Source organism: Eptatretus burgeri, chromosome 14 (genome assembly GCF_056783735.1).
Source record: "Eptatretus burgeri isolate ZD-2024b chromosome 14, Ebu_testis_v1, whole genome shotgun sequence".
NCBI classification, from domain to species: domain Eukaryota; kingdom Metazoa; phylum Chordata; class Myxini; order Myxiniformes; family Myxinidae; genus Eptatretus; species Eptatretus burgeri.
The window spans coordinates 66,603,320-66,626,256 of NC_140974.1; the positions used below are offsets into that span (position 1 = coordinate 66,603,320).

At 43.3% G+C, this 22,937-nt stretch overlaps 1 protein-coding gene and 1 long non-coding RNA gene across 5 annotated transcripts; one reads left to right on the plus strand and one right to left on the minus strand.

Annotated features, from left to right (window-relative positions):
* Positions 1–641: 641 nt before the first annotated feature.
* Positions 642–5,191, minus strand: LOC147013501 (uncharacterized). Its single transcript, XR_015051343.1, has 3 exons — positions 2,075–5,191; positions 1,161–1,218; positions 642–927 (listed from the first exon to the last, which is right to left on the minus strand). It is a non-coding gene; the product is annotated as an uncharacterized LOC147013501 (long non-coding RNA).
* A 2,650-nt stretch (positions 5,192–7,841) lies between these two features.
* Positions 7,842–19,635, plus strand: LOC147013502 (myelin protein zero-like protein 3). Of its 4 annotated transcripts, none has more exons than XM_085855345.1 (6): positions 7,842–7,972; positions 8,154–8,305; positions 8,969–9,033; positions 12,611–12,762; positions 13,349–13,586; positions 13,961–14,161. In XM_085855345.1, exons 2-6 carry the CDS (start codon positions 8,274–8,276, stop codon positions 13,969–13,971), a joined length of 498 nt encoding a protein of 165 aa, XP_085711471.1. In that variant the 5' UTR covers positions 7,842–7,972; positions 8,154–8,273; the 3' UTR covers positions 13,972–14,161. The 4 variants fall into 4 exon arrangements, with proteins under 4 accessions (XP_085711471.1, XP_085711467.1, XP_085711468.1 ...); XM_085855341.1 differs by lacking the exon at positions 13,961–14,161 and adding an exon at positions 15,961–19,635 and having other exon boundaries at positions 7,843–7,972; XM_085855342.1 differs by lacking the exons at positions 7,842–7,972; positions 13,961–14,161 and adding exons at positions 11,216–11,297; positions 15,961–19,635.
* Positions 19,636–22,937: the final 3,302 nt, after the last annotated feature.

A 22,937-nucleotide genomic window follows, 5' to 3' on the forward strand; every position in this document is an offset into this window, starting at 1 on the left:
AAACCCCACACAAACCCCACCACACACAAACCCCTCACAAGCTCCAATAAATTGAAATTTTTTGACTCCGCCCCTTTTTGACTCCGCCCACACAAACCCCACACAAGCCCCGCCCACACAAACCCCACACAAACCCCACCACACACAAACCCCACACAAGCTCCACACAAAAACTACACACAAGCTCCACACACACAAACCCCTCACAAGCTCCACCCATATTCATCATATTCACATAATTAGTGATTAGTTAATTAGTTCCCCACACACAACATGTTTATTTAATTTAAAAATTATCCACCCATCCACACAAGCTCCACTCATCCACCCATGCACCCATCTCTCCACCCATCCATTTATCCACACAAACCTCATCCACATAAGCCTCATCCACATAAGCTCCACCGAAGCTCCGCCCACATAAACCCCTCCCACATAAACCCTGCCCACACAAGCCCCACACAAAAACTCCACACACATAAACCCTGTCCACATAAACTCCTCCCACATAAACCCCGCCCACACACGCCCCGCCCACACAAGCCCCGCCCACACAAGCCCCACCCACACAAGCCCTGCCCACACAAGCCCCGCCCACACAAGCCCCGCCCACACAAGCCCCACCCCCCTCATCCCCCCCTGTGCGCCCCCACCTTTGACCCACCACCTCCCTCATCCCACCCCCACCCTTCCCCACACACACACACATGGGGAGGGGAGGGATGGGATGAGGGGGTGATGGGTCATTGGGGGAGCGCACCTACCCCCCTTGATCCTCTTCTTGAAATTCCGAATCAAGTAATTGTAAACAAAACAAATATAATTTATTAATATTGAAAATATTAAATATTCATTTGCGAGAATGTATAATCTTTCCCAGCAATCTTCTTCAGATGTCTTGTGATTTCGAAACTCAGACACCATATTCTGTTTTGAAACAAAAAGTGGATAATAATTAGGTTTTATAAAGATAATTACATGGTAATATGAGTAAGCCTCGTTGACCACTGAATTAACACACCAGGAGCCTGTCATCCTTTCAAGGTCAATAAAATAAATTCCAGTGTACTGACAAAACCACGTCCAAACTAATGATGCAACCAACATAAGACGACATTCTAAAGAGAGAGTGATATTAATAATAATTCAGAAACATTTACCTCCAGAAAATCATGTGTTGTACAAGATTGCTTCAACAGCTGATGTTGTGTGATAGTGCTGAAAAAAAAAATAATAAGTCAAGGGTATAGATGAAGAGACAGACAGAGAGAGATACACACAGACAGAGAAAGCCACACACACACACACACACACACACACACACACACACACACACACACACACACACACACACACACGCACGCACGCACACACACACACACACACACACACACACGCACATGCACACATACACACACACACACCCACACGCACATACACACATACACACGCACACACACGCACACACATACACACACACCCACGCACACACGCACACACACACACATCGAGACATATATATATATATACACACACACACACACACACACACACACACGCACGCACGCACACACACACACACACACACACACACGCACACGCACACATACACACATACACACATACACACACACACACCCACATGCACATACACACATACACACGCACACGCACACACACACACGCACACGCACACACACACGCACACATAGAGACATATATATATATATACACACACACACACACACACACACACACACACACACACACACACATAGAGACATATATATATACACACACACACACACACATTTCTTCACACACACACACACACACACACACACACACACACACACACACACACACACACACACACGTGTCTCACCATTGGTTTAATTCATTCGAGATTAGAGGCCGTGATAAGACTTCGTACCAGTCATTATAAATCATTGACCTCTTCAATAAGAGCAGAGAGAGGTAGGTAGAAAGACAGACAGAGAGACACACACACACACACACACACACACACACACACACACACACACACACACACACACACACACACGTGTCTCACCATTGGTTTAATTCATTCGAGATCAGAGGCCGTGATAAGACTTCGTACCACTCATTATAAATGTCTTTCAATTCTCTTCTAAAATCATTGATCTCTTCAATAAGAGTATTCATTTCATGCACCTCGTCGTGATATGTAAACTCCACTTCTTCCAACGACCTGTCAGGGAAAAAATATATTGTTACGGATTCGCGCCCGCCGGCGTGCTGACGGCCACGTAACTCGAATCGCGGCACGTCGCCCACCGGACGGACAATCCAGTCGTGACCCTCTCGGACTAACGCCGGGAACCAGTCACGGGTGGACCTTTCGGTCTCACCGCGATCGAGCCAATCGGCCCCCGCGTGGGATAGGGTTGCTCGCCAAATTCGACCTACCTAAGTACCCACACGGAGGGTAGACCGGGCGATCGCACCTCGCCGCAGGTCGACTTCGGACACGGGCCACTTAAGCGACCCGTTCCGTACTATCGGGATAACCGAGCGGTGTTATTCGTCGACCTCGACGGTTCGATTAATTATCGGGCGTATTCAGCCCACTACCAACCCTTTACGTGAAGCAAGATGAGGATTCAATGAAAGAAATGACGAAGCGAAGCGGGAAACAGTTCAACACAAAGCACATTTATTCGCGATGAACGGAAAGCACACATATTCAATTCCACCAAAAGCACATCGAAAAGGAAAAGAAACACAATGCAATTTTACACAAAAAGCAAATGCGACAATGCAGATCTAATACCGATTACGCGAGCACACGGCAACACTAATACAATTTTACTTCACAGACGGCGCCGACAACACATATCCAAAACCAAGAAAAAGAACACCCTCAAGGATGAGGCGGGCCTGAGGCCGAGACCGGGTCGGGCCTACCCGTCTGGTGATGAGACGCGGAGCGGCGATGGTGCCTCAACTCCGCGGGCCTCGCGGACAGTGTCTGGTAGGGGGTGGGAAAGGGGCCCCCTTGGTCGCACTATCTCAGCGCGGGGGGGAAACAGGAGGGGGTTGCTGATGCTCGGGGGAAAGGAGGATTTCTACTCTGCCTCGAGTCCCGCGACGAGCGTCTCCACCTCGACCAGGTCGCGCCGTCGGCCTCCCTGGTGTGCAGCTCCCGGCACGACGCGAGCACCCCCTCTCCTGCCCTCGCCGCCTCTCCACAGCCCCGTCCTCTTCGCTCCGACTCCAACGCGCACGACGACGACCAACTCCTTCTTGCTTCTTCTTCCCAACTCCACCGACTGCGAAGTCTTAACTCCCCTCGACTGATGAACGCGGTCGCTTATATAAGCCCCGTGGCTTCGCTTTTGACCCCCTGCCTTCGACCTTTCACCTCGCTCCCCATTGGCCTGAGAAAAAGTGGGCGTGAATGCTTTTTGATCCATAAATTTGCATATAGCGATCGCCCTCCAACACCCTGGAGGCGGGGCCAAATCGCCCCTCGCTCACCGATTGGACGGAACAAAAGTGGGCGTGTGTCGTTTTTGATCCGTTTTTGGAGCTGAAAATCCGTGGTTTTGTACACGCTGTTCGGCGCGCGCCCTGCACGAGTCCAACACCGGTACCCACAAGCGGCGCAAGAACGGTGGCGATGTGACGGTTGCGAGGTGTGACGTGAAGCGGCGCCGCGGTGGGTGGTTGATGTTGTGGTTGGTGGTGGTAACAATGGCGGTTGGTCCAAAATAAAGATAGTAAAAGAAAAACGGCTATCCTGAAGAGTCGCAGCACGCATGAATAACATTTATTCCCTCTAGACAACGGGTTTGGGCCTAACTACACATATACTTACCGAGATATCTCACCTAAGGGACCTGAATGGTGGTTTGCGAATTTGGTAACCACAACAATATATATCAGAATTATCATGATTTAATTTAAAATCGATTGCTTCATCGTTCAAAGAGAAAACCATACACAAACTTACCAACTCTGTAGTGAGCTGTTGTCTTCATCGGAAGAAAGATCGCCCATGTCTCAGTTGTAAAAATGAAAATCCCGTCTGGCAGAAACTTTGTCTGGTGAATCACTTATAAGGCAACGATGAGGAAATTACCAAAGCATTGGGTGCAGGCACAGGAAATGACAGCTTGGAAAATAACTGGGCGATTGTATGAATCATTTCCAAAACATACTTAAAATGGTTTTGATTCAAATGTATTCAGTTCGTGTTCTGAGATAAAATATAAACACGAGACCTTGTCTCACAGAATAGTTCCTGTTTTTTCACAGCATGACTGTCTAAAACCACTTCCTCATTCACACAGCATGACCGTGTCAAAAAAACACTTCCTCATTTTCACGGCATGAACTGAAAACATTTGAAACAATTTACTATAATCTCAAAATGATATGTGGCTCAGGAGATGGTCAGTTGAGAGCATGAAGAGAAGTTTATCATTTCGTAATGGCAGAAAAGGGGTATCTTAAAAAATATAAAGATTCAAATGTTTTGTTTGTCAATATTTTAGATGGGGAATATTGTGCAAAGAAAATTAAACTATTGAAGGAATTTGAGAATGAACAAATCTTTATAGGTTCAATGAGTGAGCTGATCAATTCAATGAGGTTCAACCTCCAGGTTAAAAGGGGAGACAAATAAATATACCTTGGGATAGCCTGGTTATATATATATATATATATATATACAAAGCCTGGTGTTGGCTAAGCCTGGTGTTGGCTTAGTGGTTAGGTTGGCGGCTTGGGATCCCAGTGTCCTGAGTTCAAGACCCGTTGGATGCTGAATTAACACCAGGGGGTTGACTCAGCCTGTCATCCTTCCGAGGTCGGCGAAATGAGTGCCAGTGTTCTGGTCCCGGTGTATGCCCCGGTAAGAATAGGTGTACCATATCCCTGTGTGTCGTAAGAGGCGACCAGGGTTGCATCAGGAAGGGCATCCGGCCATAAAACATTGCCTCACAAAAAGCCAAACCCCTGTACAGCAGGGAAAAACGGATAAAAAGGGGGTTTATTTTTAGGGGAAAAAAAAGGGAATCGCTGAAAATCCCCCATTCATTTACATAGGGAAAAGTGAGCCAGAACCAGTAAATCCACCCTACTAACCTGGATAGGATTTGCATTTCAGCTGCTTCTCCTCTACCCTGAAACCCATCCAGGCACAGCCAAGTGAGCCTCAATCAAAAAAAAAAATGTATATATGTATATATATATATATATATATATATATATATATAAATATATATATATATAAATATATATATATAAATATATATATATATAAATATATATATATATAAATATATATATATAAATATATATATATATAAATATATATATATATAAATATATATATATATATATATATATATATAAATATATATATATATATATATATAAATATATATATATATATATATATATATATATAAATATATATATATATATATATCTTCTTCTTCTTTCGGCTGCTCCCATTAGGGGTCGCCACAGCGGATCATTCGTATGATCCGCATCGTGATTTGGCACATGTTTTACGCCGGCTGCCCTTCCTGACGCAACCCTGGTCACCTCTTACGACACAGGGATATGGTACACCTATTTTAACCGGGGTATACACCAGCCCAGTATACTGGTACTCATTTCGCTGACCTCAGAAGGATGACAGGCTGAGTCAACCCCCTGGTGTATTAATTCAGTGGCCCAACGGGGCTTGAACTCAGGACCTTTTGGATCCCAAGCCGCTGCCCTAACCACTGCGCCAACACCAGGCTCATATATATATATATATATATATATATATATATATATATATATATATATATATATATATATATATATATATATATATATATATATATATATAATAATTCTGGCAACCAGACCATGCGTTCGATCAAGTTAAAATTTAAAACCTGTATTCCCCATTACGACACGATCATAATTGTGAAGTTTCACGTCGATTCATATAGCGGTTACAGAGAAAACATTATTTAATATTATTCTTCAATCAAATCTGGCTGCCAAACCATGTGACCTGTGATGTCATATGTATGAACCTTTTGTTCCATCATAGTTGTAAAGTTTCATCTCAATCTGTTCAGTCACTTCAGAGAAGATTTTTGAAGGTGTTTACAAAAACAAAAAAACAATATGGCTGCCAAACTGCTCCTCTGCTCTTGCTCACCCTCTCTCTGTTCTATTCACCCTCTCATTTGCTCAAGGTCATCTGCCATCTGCTTGGAAATCAGCAAACATTACTGCCCTGCATAAAAAAGGTGCAAAAACAGATCCCTCCAACTACAGACCAATCAGCCTTCTCCAAATCATCAGCAAAGTTATGGAATCCATCATCGCTTCAGACATTAAATCCTTCCTCTTCTCCAATGGCTTGATTTATGATTCCCAATTTGATTACAGACCAGGTTACTCTACCCTGGATATTCTGCTTCAGCTCTCCCAACAATGGTTGGAGATCCTCAATGCCAGATATGAAATCAGAGCCGTATCCCTGGACATATCGTGTGCTTTTGACATGGTCTGGCACCCTGCCCTGCTCACCAAACTCTCTTCCTGTGGTATCCAAGGCCATCTCCACTCATGGCTCGCAGACTTCCTCTCCTGTCGCAGTCAACGTGTGGCCCGAAATGGAGTTCTTTTATCCCCTCTTCCTGTGCAGGCTGGAGTTCCTCAAGGTAGCGTTCTGGGCCCTGTTCTTTTTCTGGTTTTCATCAATGACCTCTCTGACTCCCTGGGAAATCCTCTTTATTTCTTGGCTGATGACTCCACCCTCTGCTGTACCATCCGTCATCCCTCAGACCAGCAAGCAGCAGCTTCTTAACTCTCTGCAAATCTGGAGAAAATCACAGACTGGTCCAACAAGTGGAACATGTCTTTCAATCCGGACAAATCTTAGTCCAACTTTGTCTCTCTGAAAGGACCGTTTGGACCCCCCCCATCATGTACTTTCTCAACAATCCTCTGGAAGAAATCCTTTCATTCAAGCTTCTGGGTCTCACTATCTGCCATGACCATTTCAAACCTGGCCTCCAAAGTCAGTCACCGACTGGGAATCTTCTGTCGTGCAGTCCTTCTTTGGCCCAGCTGAGCTCCTGACCACTTACAAAGCTTTTGTCCGCAGCCTCATGGAGTACTTCTCTCCCCTCTGGGCTGGTGCTCCTGCCTTTCACCTTTCTCGGTTTTTACGCTGTGGAAACCAAGGCATTTCGGATTATTGGCTGAGGCTGAGTCTTTGGGCCTCTCACTCTCTCACCGCAGGCTGGTCGGTGGTCTTTCGGTCTTGTACCGTCTCCTCTCCGCGGTCTCGCCCCCTCCCCCCTGCTGTGTCTGAGATTTGTCCCCACCATATTTCCGCAGGCGATCAAGGTCCACCAACAACCCCCTTCTGGTAAAACTACTAAAGTCACGAATCACTGCTCGCCTTCACTCTTTCATTTCCTACCTTTGGAATAAACTCCCTCACTCTGTTCAATCCCAATTCTTCCCTCCAGGTCTTCAAAACAGCTGTTCACCACCACCTCTTATCATCCCCCATCCAAATCCTCGATCTTTTCTACCCCCAATAATCCACCCAAGCCCACCTCCTTCAAATTCCCTGCTTTCCTTGCTGAAAGTCCCTGTAATGTCAATCTTGTATACCCCGTTTCCCCTACCCCATCCCTCTCCCTTCCACAGATCTCCTTATGTCTTTGTCCCCACTGTTTTGTTCCTACCCCTGTTATCTCACGCCTCCTCGTTGTGTGTTGGTGAGTCACTTCTCAAACAAGCCTCGACAAGGTGTTCATTGGTTGTGTTCGCACATTCCACACATTCCGAAGTAGCACACACATATAAAAACATAAAAAACGTCCAGATTAAGTCATTTGAGTTGGTGTTTTCTGCAAAGATCCTGATCAGTCAGTTGGGTGACACCTGGGACAGACAGGTAAGTGGTGAAATGCGTGTCTTACCGAGTCCTCCATTCGGGATGTCTATGGACCGATGAGTATATTTTAGTCTTATTTCCTGAACTCATGATTCATGATGCTCGTTATGTCGGTTCAAGTCCTTCGTCATTTGTTGTCGGTTCAAATCCTATGTTATTTGTTTCTTTCATCTTTGCATAGAAGAGAAGATGGAATTGAACTAATGGTTGGCGACATGTTCTATCCAATGACAAAGTGAAAAAAAAGAAGATCAAAGTATACCATCTCCTGTTTATTCATCCAGACCGTGATTGATGCACAATGTACAGGTTCCTCCAGGTTAAAGATTGTTGGTAAGAGCACCATCGATGTCATCAATTGGTTCGAAGTGATTTGGAGAAATCTTTTAAAAGTAGAACAATGGATGGAATCAACAGAACATTGATCGAGGTATTCTCACCAGTATGGGGAGAGACAGGATAGACTGACGTTTTGGGTGTTAACCCTTCCTCGGAACAGGAAGCTTTCTAATCCCACAGACAAACAAAGATAGTTCTTCATTCTCTTTTAAAGGTAATCTTTTACAAAAACTCTTTCGTTTACCAGTTAAAAACAAAGGGTCATGTAACAAGACTCACACAAATAGTTTTTGATTGCCATGATAAACAAGAGGTGAGGGGTGAGGACGAAAAATGAGGAACTGCTTTAGGCAGGACCACAAATAAACTCAGTAACTAAGAATGCAGAATTACTGGTTATTGACATTATCACAAAGATTGTTACCTCCAGGGTGTTTGTACTCATTTGCTGTTTGTTACTCTGGAGCTGAGAGATTGCTACAGGATTAAATGTCATGACTTAAAAAAACAAAACAAAACAAAGGACACCAGAAACATATCTTGATCTCTGATTTGCATAATCAGTAAAACTTGTGAAATAAATGATGTGGGGGAAAGGGGGGTGTGGGGGTAGGGGCTCAAAGATTCAAAGCAATCTAACTGATATTCTGATTGTAGGGAACGAAAGATGAAATGGTGGATGATAATCATCATCATATCAACGGCTCCTCTTCTTAAATTTGGTAAGAATTTGAATAACTGGTATGTTGTTTGGTGAATAGGTTGGATAAACAATGCATCATTAAAAAGGAGTTATGGGACGAGTGATGTTCTCACCAGTCATCCCGTGAACCCAAAATGATTGACAGGCACATGATGATGATGTTGTTGTTGTTGTTGTTGTCAGTTATCGTTTATTATCTTCTTTGCTTCGATGTTCGCCATTCGCTAGTTAAGGTTCCCAGAGGGAGGCAATAAGAGTCGTCTTTATAACTCACTTTTTGAAGAATAACTTTTAATTATTTAATTTTCAAATATTTTCCTCCCCCAATTTTCAATTCTATAATTTTTTTTCAATTACTGTATTAAAATTTTTTAATTATTCCCACCCCCCCCGATTATTTAATTTTTCCATTATTATGGTTCCTGGAGGTATGAAGTGCTTAGTCTTGGTGTCCTGCTTTTTGAAGAATAATTTTTCCATAATTTAATTATTTTTTAAAACATTTAATTATCCATTTAATTTTAAATTGTTTAATCTGGATTCAGACCTGAATAAAAATGAAATTGACTTGTTCTTGTCACTTAGGCCTAAGTCACATTTGCTGTACGGCTCGGATACGGCGGCCGTATCCCCCTGAATTGACAGAAACGTGCGGCGGCTGCAGAGTTTCTGAGGTGGCCTCAGGGTGGCCCTATGCCGTATGGCTATCTTTTACAAGCCGTAGGGGTCACCGTGGAATTATAGCACGAAGTTATAACTTTTTTCATTTCTACGTTGGCCGTAGCAATTCGACAAGCCAAGCTGTGACGTAGATGTGTTCCACGACGACCGTACGTAGGGCGTACGGTGGGCTTGCATTATTCGTGCGGCTGCCGTAGGCTCTTATCAATGAAAAATGAATTTTGCCAACCCCCAAAAAATTACGGCGGCCGCACTATTTCCACGTTTGCCGTAAAGTAGTCCTAAGGCGTCCCTGTGTTCAATGTACGGTGGCCTTGCGGTCTGTGTGACTACCTGCGGGCAACGCAGGATCGACGCACGGTTCCCCTACGCCCACCGTGTGTGCTACGTACGGCCTCCGTGGCAGTCTGCGTCGACCGTGCATTACCGCTAGAGATCGGAGTAGAGGTGTTTGCCTATAGGTACTCCGAACTGGTATATTCAGTTATATATATTATAGTTATAGTAGCCTGGTGTTGGCACAGTGGTTAGGGCAGTGGCTTGGGATCCAAAAGGTCCTGAGTTCAAGCCCCGTTGGGCCACTGAATTAATACACCAGGGGGTTGACTCAGCCTGTCATCCTTCCGAGGTCGGCGAAATGAGTACCAGTATACTAGGCCGGTGTATACCCCGGTTAAAATAGGTGTACCATATCCCTGTGTGTCGTAAGAGGCGACCAGGGTTGTGTCAGGAAGGGCATCCGGTGTAAAACATGTGCCAAATCACTATGCGGATCATATAGATGATCCGCTGTGGCGACCCCTAACGGGAGCAGCCAAAAGAAGAAGAAGAGGAGATATTATAGTTATAGTATATTCAGATATATATATATATATATATATATATATATATATATATATATATATATATATATATATATATATATATATACATATATATATACATCCTGGTGTATTCCGAACTGTTATATTTTTATTTCAGTAAAAAAAGAACTGGTATATATACCCACTCGTTACCGTCCGTCTGGCCGCACGTTCGCCTTAGGGCCCCCTGAGGGCACCTTGCGTCTGCCTTGAAAATCATATGGCCGCCGCAGGGACGCCCTAAGGTCACCGTGCGACATCAAATCAAAGACCGTACGGCACCCCCACGTTTTCGGTCTCCACAATTTCTAAATACCCCGTGCGGTTCCCCGAAAAATAAAAACATATGTGACTGCTACATTGTGTGACCGTGGAAATACTGCGGCTGCCCTATAATTGCTAGTGGCCGTAGATTTTGTAGACCCTACGGCTGCCGTGCCAAATGTGACTTAGGCCTTAACCAACCTGTCCACCAAGTTTCGTCTGAATCCATCCATAAGTTTTTGAGATATCTTGCTCACAGAGAGACAGACAAACAAACAAACAAACAAACAAACAGACAAACAGAGTTGAAAACATAACCTCTGCCCATAACCTTTGGTTTTCATCAATGATGAAACATAACCATAACCTTTGGTCTTGCCATTGGATTTTGAGGATGGTGCGGAGGCAGCGTTGATGGAAGGAGTCGAGGAGGCACACATGCCGGTGATGTGACTCATGACTCAGCGCTATAAAGGTGAATGGGGATGAGAACACCTCTGTATACCTTGACTTTGGTTTGTATCCATCGGTTGTGGTTTTTCCAGACATGTTTGAAGAGTTTCCCAAAAGCACTGCTGGCTTTGGAGAGTCTGTTGTAAATTGCACTTGTACATCACCGAGGATCCACACCATCCATGCAACACTGCCTGTGCAACACCCTTCATGTATTCCAAACATCATGATTTCTTGAACAAATCAGATAAATGTTATTAAAAAAAATTCTGATATCAGAAAGACAATTCATTCATCCATATGTAGCTTACCAGACTGAATGTTACATTGCCTAAACTGCCTCCAATCTTCTTTTATTAACATTTATAAAAGCAATTAAATATACTAACTAGAAGGGCACTCGATAGAGTTTATACCTCCGCCATGATCCAGTAGAATATAACGGGCCCTATACATTTTGGCCTCATCTCTCAATGGTGAAGAATCACTTAAAAAATGAAAAATTTCTCATGTCGGATCCGGATCTTCACCAAAGGTGAATCAATTCTTCCTTGTCACACACCCAACGTGTCCACCAAGTTTCATCCGAATCCGTCCACAACTTTTTGAGATATCGTGTTATATATCGGTTTCGCCCTATCTCTCAATGGTGAGGAATCGCTTAAAAAATACTAGGACTCGGATCCGGATCCAGATCTTCACCAAAATCTCATCAGTTCGTCCGTGTCACACTCCAAACCTGCCCACCGAATTTCATCCAAATCCGTCATCAACGGTTAGAGATATCCTGCTCACAAACAAATGGGTGAAAACATTACCTTCTTCCTCTTTCGGTGGCGGAGGTCATAATTCACTTGGTAATGTTGCAAACTATTGATGACAATTTCCAGTTCACAGTGAAAGTCAATTAACGTGTTTGTGATTTTAAAACTTACGACATCAGCAACGGAAAATTCACACACCATTAGAAAACGTTTCACAATCGTTGTTTGTGAACTTTGAGAAGATGTGACTTGGTTAAAGTGTAAGCATGTCCTTGAATAAGTAGGACAAGTTGGGGTTTCTCGACAAAGTTGATCAGAGAACTGAGTTAGAGTACAATTTGGGACTCCGGTAAGGCAGCCTTGGGCATGTGGAATCTTCCTTCATTGTTTGACAGTTTGAAGGAATTGAAAAGCAAAAAGAAAAGAAAAAAGTTGTTGCCGAGAAACAGCTGAATAGGACATGTAGTATGTACCTAAACGAAGTTGAGGAAGTACATTAATAATGAAAATGACATGGTAGGATGACTAATTGTGCCCTTATTTAATTGTACTTCATTTGTCTGCTCCACAGCTTCTTCAACTCCAGTAAATAATGGAAACAGAAGTGATGTGATGATTGCAAGTGAAGGTAGAAGTATCACAATCGAGTGTCTTTTCAAACCTGATTCTGAGAAGCCACGACTGATCTGGCTGTGGAAGCCAGAAATGGGGCAGCAGAGGGAGGTCAGTGTTATGTATACGAGTGAAGATTAAAAATTACTTATGATTGAACACAAATGATCGATTTCATTGTGTTACCATGCTGGTTGTCTGCAGTTCTAAATTTGGACGGGAATCAATTTTACACTGGAAGAGATGTATATGTATATGTATATGTATATGTATATGCATACACACACAGGGTGTCTCAGAATTTTTGGACCTAAAAGAAAAAATTAAATACACATTTTATATTTAATTTATCAAATATTCAAATTCATTGTCATTAACTCACAAACACATAATGTTGGTTGAACATTAAATCTGTGCATTACCCACTCAAAAAATTCAACACATCGGTCGGCATCACCTTCTTGATGACCTTGAATAAAGATAACCATATGGTATTTTTTGTTACCTGCGCCACCGAAGGTGGATTGAGGTTGTTTTCACCCCCTTCAACAGGTTGGAATGAGAAAAATGCAACACAACGAGTCCCGGTTTAAATTATTTTAAAAGCTGCTCAAGGGATTATGAGATTTTTTTTTTCTTCAAAGTTAACAAATTCTTCAGTGCTTGATGTCTGTCTCTGTGTCTGTCTTTCCTTCAGATCTTCATGGACTTCGGATGGCCTGTGGATAATTTGGACATACAGTTCACTGGCAGGCTATCTTGCCCAGCGAATTTCCTTGCTGGAAATGCATCTCTTGTTATTTCTAACATCACCAAGCAAGACTCGGGGACATTTTGCTGCAAAATTCAAAAATATCATGACACCTTGTCTCACAGCGTAAATCTCAGCGTTACAGAGGACACGCAAGATGTGAGAGTAGTTCCTTCAAATGCTGGTCAGTATTTATTCAAGATACTAAATTTGAAACCTAAAGTCCCCCTCCCCTCCCACCATTGCCATTATGTTGCCTCCTTCCTCATGTCATCTTACAGTAACACTTCATTCATACATTCATTTAATCACTATGCATTCTTTCCTAAAATTTAGATAAAATAATGATTTTTTTTTCACGAAATGTGTATTTCAATGATGTACCCTCTATTTGTGGAGTGGATGAGCTGGCAGAATGGTCTAGGTCTAGACGATCCAGGTAAACACACTCACCTTCAAGCCATCTCACCTGGATTTGAATCCCGACTCAGCTATGAACTGTCATCCTGGTATTTGATAGGCAGGGTGATTGATCTCAATGTGTATGCTGTCCCTCAGATGGACGGTAAGCTGGGCATCCCATCTGACAGCATTAGTTGGTGGACGTTAAAGATCCCCATGGTGTTCTTCACGACAAGTGTGTGAGCTATCGCCAGCATCGTGGCCAAATTCCAAATTCCTGCCCTAATGACTGATGAGAAGGCAATGGCTAACTACCTCACATCACTCTTGTTCAAGAAGCTGCTTCAGTGGCACTGACACTTTGTGAAGAGTATTGAGAGAGAGAGAGAGAGAGAGAGAGAGAGAGAGAGAGAGAGAGAGAGAGAGAGAGAGAGAGAGAGAGAGAGAGAGAGAGAGAGAGAGAGAGAGAGAGAGAGAGAGAGAGAGAGAGAGAGAGAGAGAGAGAGAGAGAGAGAGAGAGAGAGAGAGAGAGAGAGAGAGAGAGAGAGAGAGAGAGAGAGAGAGAGAGAGAGAGAGAGAGAGAGAGAGAGAGAGAGAGAGAGAGAGAGAGAGAGAGAGAGAGAGAGAGAGAGAGAGAGAGAGAGAGAGAGAGAGAGAGAGAGAGAGAGAGAGAGAGAGAGAGAGAGAGAGAGAGAGAGAGAGAGAGAGAGAGAGAGAGAGAGAGAGAGAGAGAGAGAGAGAGAGAGAGAGAGAGAGAGAGAGAGAGAGAGAGAGAGAGAGAGAGAGAAAGAAAGAGAGACGGACAGAACGAGAACGAGTTAGTCGAGCGTCAGGCCTGGCAAAGAAGAAGGATGACTCACCCCACAAGAATATGGGAATAATTGTGGCCATTAATGAAGGACACTTTGTTTTACTTATTATAACCCCTTTCCCTGGAGGCAACTCCTTTACTCACTGGAATGTGGTTGCGGATAATAAATCGTGCACTCCTCTTTCATTTTGAAAACATGTCATCGATACATCAACGCATGTACAGTACTTGAACATCACAGTGAAAATCATGACAAAGACAGACAATAAAAAATATACCCATCAGAGATGGGGAATCCCCCGCCATTGAAAAATAATTGAAATCAGATAAGCGGTTTTCCATTTATTACAAAAAACATTTTTTTCAAGATGGCCGCCCCAGTCGGCCATCTTGGATCCGGCCACGCCCAAAATCAATAGGGTTCTTCCTTTTCAGGTGGTACATGTGTGACTCAAATTTCAAATCGATATGGCGAACAGTTTATGAGTTATCGCACTCACAGCTATAAATGTTGACGCCCAGCCAGCCAAACGGACAGCCAGACGGACGGACGACCCGGGTGACAACAATATCCCCCTTCCGCCACGCGGTGGGGGATAACTAGAAGGGCACTCGGTCGAGTGCATACCTCCGCCGTGTAATGCCTGATCCACGAGAACATATCGGGCCCAATACATTTTTGAGATATTGTGCTATATATAATTTTTGGCCCAATCTCTCAATGGTGAAGAACCACTTTTAAAATTCCAGTAGTTGAATCCGGATCCGGATCTTCACCAAAATCTAATCACTTTGTCCTTGTCACACACTGAACCTGTCCACAAAATTTCATTCAGATCCGTCCACAACTTTTTGAGATATCCTGGACACAAACAAACAGACAAACAAACAGAAAGGGGTGAAAACATAACCTCCTTCACCTTCGGTGTCGGGGGAAATCATCGTTTTAAAAACGTACTGCACAGTATGACAAACTAACTCGGTCACCATGGTAATGAAATGTTATGTCAAATCCAACTTGGGATATCGATCATCTGAAGCTTTATATTTATTGGTCCAACTAATTCTCAAATAAAAAAGCGGGAATTAACATAAAATATTTTAGTGTTGAATTGGTGGCAGAGAAGACATGGTTAGATGTTAAATCAATGTCGTCGAAAATGTTCTGCTAGAGATCAGTAAAGGTGTTATTACATAGAGAGAGAAAAAAAAAGTTTAAATTTTAACATTGAGCATCATAATACACCAATCAGATGGTCATGAAAGTTGATTTTCATCCTTCGATTCACAAATGTTGTATTACCATGAGATGATGAGCATTAACATCTTTCTATTCTTTCCTCAGATAATGGGGAGGACAAGGTTTCCAGTCCTCCATTGCTGTTGCTGTTGCTGCTGAGTGGTCTTGTTCTTCCAATTGGTTCCACCATTCTGAGTGCTATCATCACAAGTTCCTGCAAAAAAGAGAAGGATAAAGAGTTGGGGACTGAGGGGAAAGAAAACCAGAGTGAAGAGTGCATTAGTGATTCAACAAATGGAAAGGACGTTTTAAAGGAATTAATTCCACCTGTAAAGTGTGTATAATCAACAATCGTACCTGAGAGTGCAAGAAGCAAATTAAACTCAGAAAAAATATATTGGTGATGGAGTAGGGAAGTGAGATGTTAACGGAAATCTTGAACAGCTTGTTGGAATCAGGACACGTACAGTGGGGAGAACAAGTATTTGATACCTTTTTTTTCCCCACTTACAAAGTAGGTTTTCCCACTTAAAAAGCACGTAGAGGTCTGTAGGTTTTTATCATCGGTACACTTCAACTGTGAAAGACGGAATCTAAAACAAAAATCCTGAAAATCACATTGTATGATTTTTAAATAATTAATTTGCATTTTATTGCATGAAATAATTATTTGATACATCAGAAAAACAGAACTTAATATTTGGTACAGAAACCTTTGTTTGCAATTACAGAGATCAGACGTTTCCTGTAGTTCTTAACCAGGTTTGCACAGACTGCAGCAGGGATGTTGACCCACTCCTCCATACAGATCTTCTCCAGATCCTTCAGGTTTCGGGGCTGTCGCTGGGCAACACAGACTTTCAGCTCCCTCCAAAGATTTTCTATTGGGTTAAGTCTGGAGACTGGCGAGGCCACTCCAGGACCTTGAGATGCTTCTTACGGAGCCACTCCTTAGTTGCCCTGACTCTGTGTTTCGGGTCGTTGTCATGCTGGAAGACCCAGCCACACCCCATCTTCAATGCTCTTGTTGAGGGAAAGAGGTTGTTGGCCAAGATCTCACGATACATGGCCCCATCCATCCTCCCCTCAATACGGTGCAGTCATCCTGTCCCCTTTGCAGAAAAGCATCCCCAAAGAATGATGTTTCCACCTCCATGCTTCATGGTTGGGATGGTGTTCTTGGGGTTGTACTCATCCTTCTTCTTCCTCCAAACACGGTGAGTGGAGTTTAAACCAAAAAGCTCTATTTCGGTCTCAGACCACATGACCTTCTCCCATTCCTCCTCTGGATCATCCAGATGGTCATTGGCAAACTTCAGACGGGCCTGGACATGCGCTGGCTTGAGCAGAGGGACCTTGCGTGCGCTGCAGGATTTTAATCCATGATGGCGTAGTGTGTTACTTATGGTTTTCTTTGATACTGTGGTCCCAGCTCTCTTCAGGTCATTGACCAGGTCCTGCCGTGCAGTTCTGGGCTGATTCCTCACCTTTCTCATGATCATTGAGGCTCCACGAGGTGAGATCTTGCATGGAGCCCCAGACTGAGGGAGATTGACTGTTATCTTGAACTTCTTCCATTTTCTAATAATTGCGCCAACAGTTGTTGCCTTCTCACCAAGCTGCTTGCCAATTGTCCTGTAGCCCATCCCAGCCTTGTGCAAGTCTCCAATTTTTTCCCTGATGTCCAAAGACAGCTCTCTGGTCTTGCCCATTGTGGAGAGGTTGGAGTCTGATTGATTGAGTGTGGACAGCTGTCTTTTATGCAGATAACGAGTTCAAACAGGTGCATTTAATAAGGTAATGAGTGGAGAATGGGAGGGCTTCTTGAAGACAAAACTAACAGGTCTGTGAGAGCCGGAATTCTTACTGGTTGGTCGGTGATCAAATACTTATTTCATGAAATAAAATGCAAATTAATTATTTAAAAATCATACAATGTGATTTTCAGGATTTTTGTTTTAGATTCCATCTTTCACAGTTGAAGTGTACCTATGATATAAATTACAGACCTCTACTTGCTTTGTAAGTGGTAAAACCTGCAAAATTGGCAGTGTATCAAATACTTGTTCTCCCCACTGTACCATGGGATGGGAGAGGAGCAAATGTCACACCGTTATTAAATAAATGATGCAGATAACAATTGGGGAATTATAAACCTGTTAGTTTGACCTCAGTTGTGGAAAAGCTGTTGGAGACTTCAATTAGGGAATGGACAGGGAAACATTTGAATCAATACAAACCAATTAAAGGTAGATCATGTTAAACAAATCTATTGGAGTTATTTGAAGTCATTTCTGTTTGGGTGGATGAGGGATGTGTTGTGGACATAGTATATGTCTTCAATACCATCGTACCACGCATATTAATTGACAAATTACTGAAACTAGATGTTACCCTCGGCTTTCAAGATTAATTCGAAACTTTCTTAAAGATAGACCACAAAGGGTCAAGTATAACAACATGGTATCACGTGTCATAGTTTTGAGTCTCAGGGTATCACCAGATTGTGTTGTTTCACCTATTTTGATTTCTTTGTGTACAGGTGACTTCTGAAATTCCAGTACTGGCATTGCTGTAAAATATGCTGATGATACAGTAATTAGTGGGTTCTTAATCATAACCATGAACATGCAAAGGAAGTTCAAAAGTTTGTAGACTGGTGTGACCGTCATTATTTCGTTGTTATTGTCAACAAGGTTTGATTTTCGATGCTTCGCAGGTGACCATGACCCTTTGTTCATTCACAACCATAGTATTGAACGAGTTCCTGACCACAAGTATTTGGGTACACAATGATAGATACCAAATTGAAATGGAGCAGGAATTCTCAGGTGTGGGCAGGTAAAGTAAACCAAATAATGGACTTTTTTTAAAGGAGACTAAAACAGTTTCGTGTCGATAATTGGATTTTGATTATTTTTAATTAATCCTTGGTTCAAAGTATTCTTTTAGACTTTAATGTGTCGAAAGAAAATCGCAAGACCCATAAATATTGGCCATCGTATGACGCGAACAGATGTTCCATCAATTTGTACCTTGTACGAGAAGCGCGCTGTGTTGAAGGTCCACAAAATGATGCAAGACCCAATGTGTGATGAATCATAGTCCTTGACAAATGGAAAAACATGTGTTAGATAATAATAATTGTACATTATAAAATGTTATATCTTTTAACCCTCTATCGAGTGCAGCCTGTGGTTGCTGGTTGCATCATTGGTTGGGACGCGGCTATGCCGCTGATGCAGTGTCCCCCTTACCAGTACAATGGTACTCATTTTGCCGACCTCGGAAGGATGACAGGCTGAGTCAACCTCCTGGTGTATTCAGCAGCCAACGGGGCTTAAACTCAGGACCCCAGGATCCCAAGCTGCCACCCTAACTACTAAGCCAACACCAGGCTTATTTTTTAACTATATCCTGTATATAATATCTGTATGCGTGTTGAAGAAGTTGAATTCAAGAGTGAAATATTCTACCTCATGTTAATGGTGATGACTCGGATGAACACGATATTTCATGAAGAATAGTGAACATACGAGAATAACCAAACAATGTGAATAGATTTATTATAAGGTTCTTAAGGTTCCTGGAGCAATAAGGAAGAAGAAAATGTCGTTTTGATATATTTTTTGATGTTTATTTCTCTGCGTTTTGAAGTATTGCGTCACAGTTTCTCGGCGGCAGATTGCCACGTCGGTCGGTGCATCACATCAGACAAAACCTGCCTGAACATGGAATTATCCACTCTAACTCTGAATTTAATAAATATTTCAACTGACATTTAGTGTTCCTTTCATCTTTGCTTTGATGAACTGTGTCGAGTGGAGTGGTCAATGTTCAATTAACCAGAGGTAACTGTTTATTTTGCTCAATGGCACATATCATCACTGGCTCACAACAACAACACGGAGCTGTGCGTTCTGCGATTGTCGCACACGTCTCATATTGAGCCATTCATACTTTCCACTGGTGTGTCCAGTGTTGAAGCCTACATATGAGCTTCTCGTATGGACAGGGCAGGTACTTGGGGTACAGAAAACGACTCTAACTTGAGCACATTTGCTGAACACCCCAGTGGATGTGTACAACAGCGAGAGTATGGATTGGGGAAGGTACTCTCCCCTATACATGTTGATGATAATTTGCTTGATAATGTCACGCAGATGGCTATGCACATCAGGCTTCAGCATGATCACTTTGATGTCGTTCTCTCTACTGTTCATTCACAGTAATTTTTTTGAACATTTCCAAGTGCAGATCATTGTGTGCCCATTGGCGAGAGGAAGACCTTATTACCCTGTGCTCACAAAGCGAAAAGTAGGGTTAAGTGATCGGTAAAGTAAATATGTCATACGTCGTACATCGTACGTGTCTGCATTTTGTAAAGAGCAGACATTGAAAACCATTCATCAAAGAAAATTGAAACTCCACCACATGTTGTATAACCCTGTGATATAGCAGTCACTCTTTTGAGGTCAACATCGGCCAATTTTCTAAAATCTTCAATTTTCGTCCGATTGAATAGAAATTTGAATATCAAGCCACTGAATTCAACCACAAACTATTTTTGAGGTCAACATAGGCCAAAAGGTCAATAAAGGCCAAATTTCTAAAATTGTCAATTTTCATCTGATTGACTTAAAATATGAACAAGATTTTAATAAAAATGACCATCATGCGTCACGTGGTCTGGCAGCCATATTGGATATAAGGTAAAACCTTTGAAAATCTTCGTCGGAAAAACCGCTTCACCGATTAATGCAAAATTTAACGAATTGATTTACCCATGGGAAATATGGTTTGATAAAGATGATGTTACCGGTCACGTGGTCTGGCATCCATATTGGATCAAAAAAAAACAAGAGTTGGCTCGCACCAAGTCCTTCTGAAGACTGTGCGGGGTATGGATTCCATGAATACCATCTCGTTCTTTGAGAAACGAGCAATAAGACAGAGCTGCAAGACAGTCAGGGTTACGTAAGACGTGTCCCAAATAAAAATATCATTCCTTTCCTGCGGTAATTCTCTCCACACTACTGCAGTAGGACCTGTTATCAACTCTAGTATACGAGTACTACTCTCATGTACTATAGTTCTAACTGTAGCATTTTTGCCTGGGGCAGGAAGACATGCAGTATTTGACATTGCTGACAGATATCTTGGCACTTTTGCTCCAAGACTGGGTATCCTCAGAGTTTCATACCATTTTGTTATTCAACATCATTAAAAAAATTACAGAAACAAGTGAATAAAAATATTTATGCTGAATAAAAAAGCAATGTAGGGATGATAAACTACTGTCGAAAAAAAACGTTTTACACAAGATTGGGATGATGTTGGCTTTGAGAGTAGGTAACATAACAATCCATAACATCACTGCCTCCTTTACAGGTCAGGTCAGGTTCGATCTGTGACCTGCTACAGGTACCATGTAAACCTGTACTAACCTGTTCCATGGTCGGGTTGTCGGCGACTAAACCGTCTCCCCCACCAGGTTTTCTGGTGAGGAGGGTGTTTGGATATGGACACCCAGCAGGATTAAAAACAAAACCTGTCAAAGGGCGGAGGAGCTCCTTGTGAGCCAACGGCCATCCATATCTAGTGCCCAACTGTGTCTGCGGACGTCCTCCTGCAGTTGGGTTACTTCTTATTAGGAGGTTGGTGGCAGGATTTGCACTCCAGCCACCGTAAAACGCTTCATTCCGCAAAACGCAAAAACGCAAAAAAATCTGAAAACCCACTCCGTGGGAGTACCTCCTGTGCAGCTTCCCTTCGCAGGGCAGCTCACCGGATGATGAAGTTAGGGCAAAGCCTTCGGGACCCCCAATATTTGATAGGAGGGAAACCACGGGGTAACATCCCTGGGTCAGATTGCGGGAGAGTGTGTCGGAGTGGTGCTGAGGTGTCGTCCACCAGACGGCGGTCTCCTTGGGTTAACCTGAGGCGGTCCCTTCGGGTGGGTGCCTGGAATGTCCTATCCCCTAAGAGAGGATGATCACCTGTCTCTGTTATCATCTGAGCTCAAGCGTTTGGACATCGGGATTGCAGCTCTCTCTGAGGTTCGGAGACCGGATTGCGGCGAGATAATGGTGGGTGGTTACACCTACTATTGGTCTGGTCGCTCTGATGGTTACCATACCCAAGGAGTTGCTGTAGCTGTGTCCAATAAGCTGACCCCAATGATAATTGAGGTAACACCCGTCAACGAGCGTATTATGAGATTAAGGATTCGTCACTCCTTAGGTGTCATTTCCCTGGTCTCTATTTATGCTCCGACTGAGGCGAGTGATCTCACCGTGAAGGACACATTCTACGCCACACTCGAGTCTGTGGTTGATCAGTGCCCCAGACGAGATACACTTCTAGTCTTGGGGGATTTCAATGCATCGACTGGAACTGATAGGGATGGTTATGAGGTGTGTGTTGGTCCCCATGGGTCAGGAACTATGAACCAGAATAGCACTAAGTTCCTTGACTTTGCAAGAAGTCATGGACTTAGGGTGGCTGGTTCATGGTTTCAGCGCCACAAGCTCATCGCTGGACTTGGTATTCCAACGCTGGCGGTGTGGCAAAGGAGATTGACCATGTCCTCATTGACGGTCGTTGGAGGATGATCCAGAACTGCAGGGTCTACCGGAGTGCTCAGTTCCTCAATACTGACCACAGGCTTGTTGTAGCAACTCTAAAGCTGCACCTTAAATCCTGGAGAATGGTACCATCCCAGCCTAGGCTGGATGTTGCCAAGCTCAGGGATGAGAGAGTAGCTCAGGAGTTTGCGAACAGGCTGAGTGGACACTTGGGGGTCTGGGTGCTTTGGGGGTCCCTGAAGAGTTGTGGAGCACCTTCAAGACCACCGTCCTTGATGTTGCCGGTGGATGCCTTGGAGTTCACCGCAGGGCAAGAAAGAATTTTGTCTCTCAAGGGACACTGCATACCATTGACCAGAGTCGCAGGGCCAGGCTGAATGGCAGAGCTGAGCTGTTCAGGGAGCTGAGGCGTAAAACTGTACGTGCACTGAGGGTGGGCAAGGAGGCCTATGTGCGAGGAATCTGTGAGGGGGTGAGGCATCACCTGTGGACAGG